Below are 4,187 nucleotides of genomic sequence, written 5' to 3'. Positions count from 1 at the left end.
CATCTTGCTGGCTGCCTGAGAGAAAACGACCAATGATACTTTTCAACCACATGTCTGTTAAGCCTCCTTATGCAACAGTGGAAAGTTATTTATCAGATTGAATAATAACAGTAATAATATTAGTCATTAGATTGAATAATAACAGTAATAATATTAGTCATCAGATTGAATAATAGCAGTAGTAATATTAGTCATCAGATTGAATAATAGCAGTAATAATATTAGTCTTCAGATTGAATAATAACAGTAATAATATTAGTCTTCAGATTGAATAATAGCAGTAATAATATTAGTCTTCAGATTGAATAATAGCAGTAATAATATTAGTCATCATATTCAATAATAGCAGTGATGATCATTACATAAGTAATGGTAATCATAGTCATCAAATTGAATAAGAGCATTAGTAATCAGTCATCAGATTCAATAATAGTAGTGATAATTGTTAAATATGCACAACTGTTTAAGTTAATATGAGTGTTATGATTTAGATGGTTTAAGCATAGCTGATGTTAAATTTAGCTATGTTTAGAATCGATAATTTATTGCAGGTTTTTTATATAACTGTGTGAAACATACGTTGTGTAGTTCAATTTTGAATTGGAGATTGTATTGTTGCATCATGCTACAAGAAATTTCTAAGTTTCCCTGGTTGCTTTGATTGAGTATTGTTGCACTATAATATCTCATAGTATGTAGAACATTCTAGGCCTCGGTTAAGTTATAAATACGCATACAAAATGTAGTTCAAGTCAGTAACTAAGGCAAAGCTGGTTGGATAGATAGATCTAGACTGAGTGATTGTGAGGATGGCCATAAAGAGTGTATACTGGTGGTTTTTAAAGTGAAATTATCACTGATAGTATTATAATAACAGAGCAGAGAAGAATAATTTGTGTTCTAAAGTAATTGGAATTTGACAAAAAAGAGACAATTATTTAAAGCTCTGGATACAACCGAGATAATCAAAAGTATAATGAACATATCTATATACGTTTGACTTGTGTTGATACATTATTTTAAAACAAGTGGATTGTGTGCTTTTTGTTTATTGTTGAAATTTATCGCCAACAACTTACAGGCACCTACTGTAAAGAATCCGGCCCATCCATAATGGCAGTGATAATCATAGTCATCAAACTGAATAATAGCAGTGATAAAAGGACTAGCTCCAAAGACGGCATGATATTCTTAGAGAGTGAGTGTTGTCAGTGATTAAAAAGATCGTGAAAAGTGATGACATTACCACGTGTTGAGGTGTCTTCAGTGGTCACACTTTATCCAGAGACCCAATGGTTTCATCACTTAAAAATAGAAACGATTACAGATGGCCTATGATTAGGGTGCTGTTTATATTCGTGGACTTCATATTTGTATACGACTTTAAATGTATTTAGTAAAAGAACGTAACATTATTGAAATCTGCTCATGTTTGAGGACTTCTGTAAAATGTTTAGCAACTCTTCATTTTATTCATTTCAATCTTAACTTATAGAATATGTAACTTAGACTAAGTAAGTATGCAACAATTAGTCATTCTATCAAATAATATTATCCTGAAATAGTACAAATATCTTTATTAATACAAACGATCCTATTTAAGATGTAAGCTTAGCACTTCACTTTTTATTATGTGTGTCACTTATACCAACATAATAGTTAAATGTGAATCAATATATTAACATACACAGTGCTATGTAAGCGTAGTCCTGCTACAGTTGTTCTACCACAACTTGGCAGTATTAATAGTACCACTTGGGAAACGTCACGTGTCAGTTAAAATAGTTTAAATATAGATCTGAGTTGGAGGAGATAATGTGTGTAAGGAAGTCGCATCATTGTTTGGTGCCGACTTCAAAATATAGTAAGCTTTAAACCAGGTCCTTGATGTTTTCTCTGAAGGACGCTACTGCTAGACGGATAGTGAGTGCTTTGAACAATGATTACTGGGAACACGTGACCATTGCCCCTAATAATCCTTTTTCTTTATTTCCAACTGAATTGATAAATGAATTAGTCCAGATGTATATAACACTTACTAGCCAAAAGCTCTCTCACCGACAGTTGAAACCTCTCCTGACCAGTGGCCGATTGACCTGTTTTCGTCTGACTGATGTGTGTCTAGAAACGTGCAGTTTCATTGCCATCCTGGATTATTTAACTGTGTCTGGAGCTCTCCTCACCGAAGTGGTAATCACCAGGGTCCACTGTATGGACGTTTACGCCAAGACCAGCTCAACACTAAGCTGTAGTCGTGCCATAGAAGAATTCCTCGCTGTAGCTCCACAACTGGAACTCTTCAACACTGACATAATGTTTGATATCTCAGCCTTACGACATGCCACATGTTTGAAGTGCCTTGACCTGAACTTCTTTCCAAAACAGCAGATTACTGACCTTCTCCCTACACACACGAACAGTAGACTACAACATCTGGCTATTTACGAGGACTCTCGTCACATAATTTCGCCATCAGATATGGCAGACTTACTGCAGCGTTGTCCAGAACTTGTTACTTTGGAAAACAACGTAGCACTAGCTTTGGATTGTCTTCACAGACATGAGGCAGAAGCTGGACAAATAAGATGTCAATACAACCTGTCTCGACTTGTACTTGGTAGTGGCTACTTAGATCCCACGCTGGCACCTGCCACGGTTTCTTCAGTATTAATAGCTGTTAATGCATGTCCACGAATGAGAGATCTTGATCTTTTGGTGGATGATGAAGAAGCCATTTTTGCTCTTGAGACAGCTTCCTCCTTAGAAACCCTGGACATCCAGTGGGCCGATGTTAAACGAGGCAATTTTCACGGTGCAGTGTTGTTTCTTCTCCAAATTCTTGGCAGTCATCTTTCCCAGCTTGGTCTTACTAATTTTGACAAAATTGATTTTGCAGCTGTAGCTACGTTCTGCCCATTTTTGACGTGCCTAAAGGTTGAGTTCGAGGATGAATACCAGTGTTTTCCCCCACCGAGTTCATGGCTTCCTAACCTCACGATTCTCAGGCTTGAGTGCCAGCATGAACGTGGTCTGCCCTTGGCTGTGCTACAATCATTGCTTACTAACTGTCATCAGCTAAGACGTCTTCATATAGAGGGCGCTACTAACTTAACAGATAACGAGTTACAGATAATTTACAGAAAGAATCAACTGAAGTATCTTAAAAACATGACAATAATAAATTGTTGCTTGAGTGCTGAAGGTTTACAAACTCTCGTAACAAACCACACTGCGCTGGAAGTACTTGAATTTAGTTCTTTGTTAATTAACAGTGGTGAGGCATTTTCTATTATCCACACCCTTAAACCACAACTTCAGCTTGCTCTTTAATCTTGTATCGGCCTCGGAGGAAGAGTGTACAAGGGAACATTGCATTCAGCAAAACATCAACCAAGAAAACCCTGATACCTTATTTACCAGGTTATAATGAAGTTTCTATTGAGAATTGTGACGATTTACATATCATCAAACAACTTATTCTGATAAGTCGTAGTAAACTATGAGATACAGTTTGATGGATGATCTTCCAGCCACAGGTAATGTAATGTGGGATAACTCCGTTTTATCACATCCAGCCTATTAAACCACAGCTAATGTAATGTGGGATAACTCCAGTTCCTTATCACATCCAGCCTATTAAACCACAGCTAACGCAATGTGGGATAACTCCAGTTCCTTATCACATCCAGCCTATTAAACCACAGGTATTTTAGTGTTGGATAACTCCAGTTCCTTATCACGTCCAGCCTATTAAACCACAGGTATTTTAGTGTTGGATAACTCCAGTTCCTTATCACGTCCAGCCTATTAAACCACCTCCAGCCTCACCAAACAGTCATGATTTCATATAGAATATTCTGGTTTGTCATCACCAGTCTCACGAGGTATTTAGTTTAATATAGAATATTCTGGTTTGTCATCACCAGCCTCACGAGGTATTTAGTTTAATATAGAATACTCCAGGTTGTCATCACCAGCTTCACCGAACAGTCATAGTTTAATATAGAATACTCCAGTTTGTCATCACCAGCCTCACGATGTATTTAGTTTAATAAAAAATACTCCAGTTTGTCATCACCAGCCTCACCGAACAGTCATAGTTTAATATAGAATACTCCAGTTTGTCATCACCAGCCTTACCAAACAGTCATAGTTTAATATAGAATACTCCAGTTTGTCATCACCAG

General features: G+C 36.7%; 1 protein-coding gene across 1 annotated transcript; it reads left to right on the top strand.

The window, feature by feature from the left end:
- The first annotated feature begins 1,797 nt into the window (after positions 1-1,797).
- LOC106475268 lies at positions 1,798-3,519 on the top strand. Its single transcript, XM_013935966.2, has one exon. It carries the CDS (start codon positions 1,888-1,890, stop codon positions 3,328-3,330), a length of 1,443 nt encoding a protein of 480 aa, XP_013791420.1. The 5' UTR covers positions 1,798-1,887; the 3' UTR covers positions 3,331-3,519.
- The last annotated feature ends 668 nt before the right edge of the window (positions 3,520-4,187 follow it).

Source organism: Limulus polyphemus, unplaced genomic scaffold (assembly GCF_000517525.1).
Source record: "Limulus polyphemus unplaced genomic scaffold, Limulus_polyphemus-2.1.2 Scaffold8330, whole genome shotgun sequence".
Taxonomy (NCBI): Eukaryota; Metazoa; Arthropoda; class Merostomata; order Xiphosura; family Limulidae; genus Limulus; species Limulus polyphemus.
The sequence above is the reverse complement of the archived record's forward strand: the minus strand, read 5'-3'. Positions and strand labels throughout refer to the sequence as shown.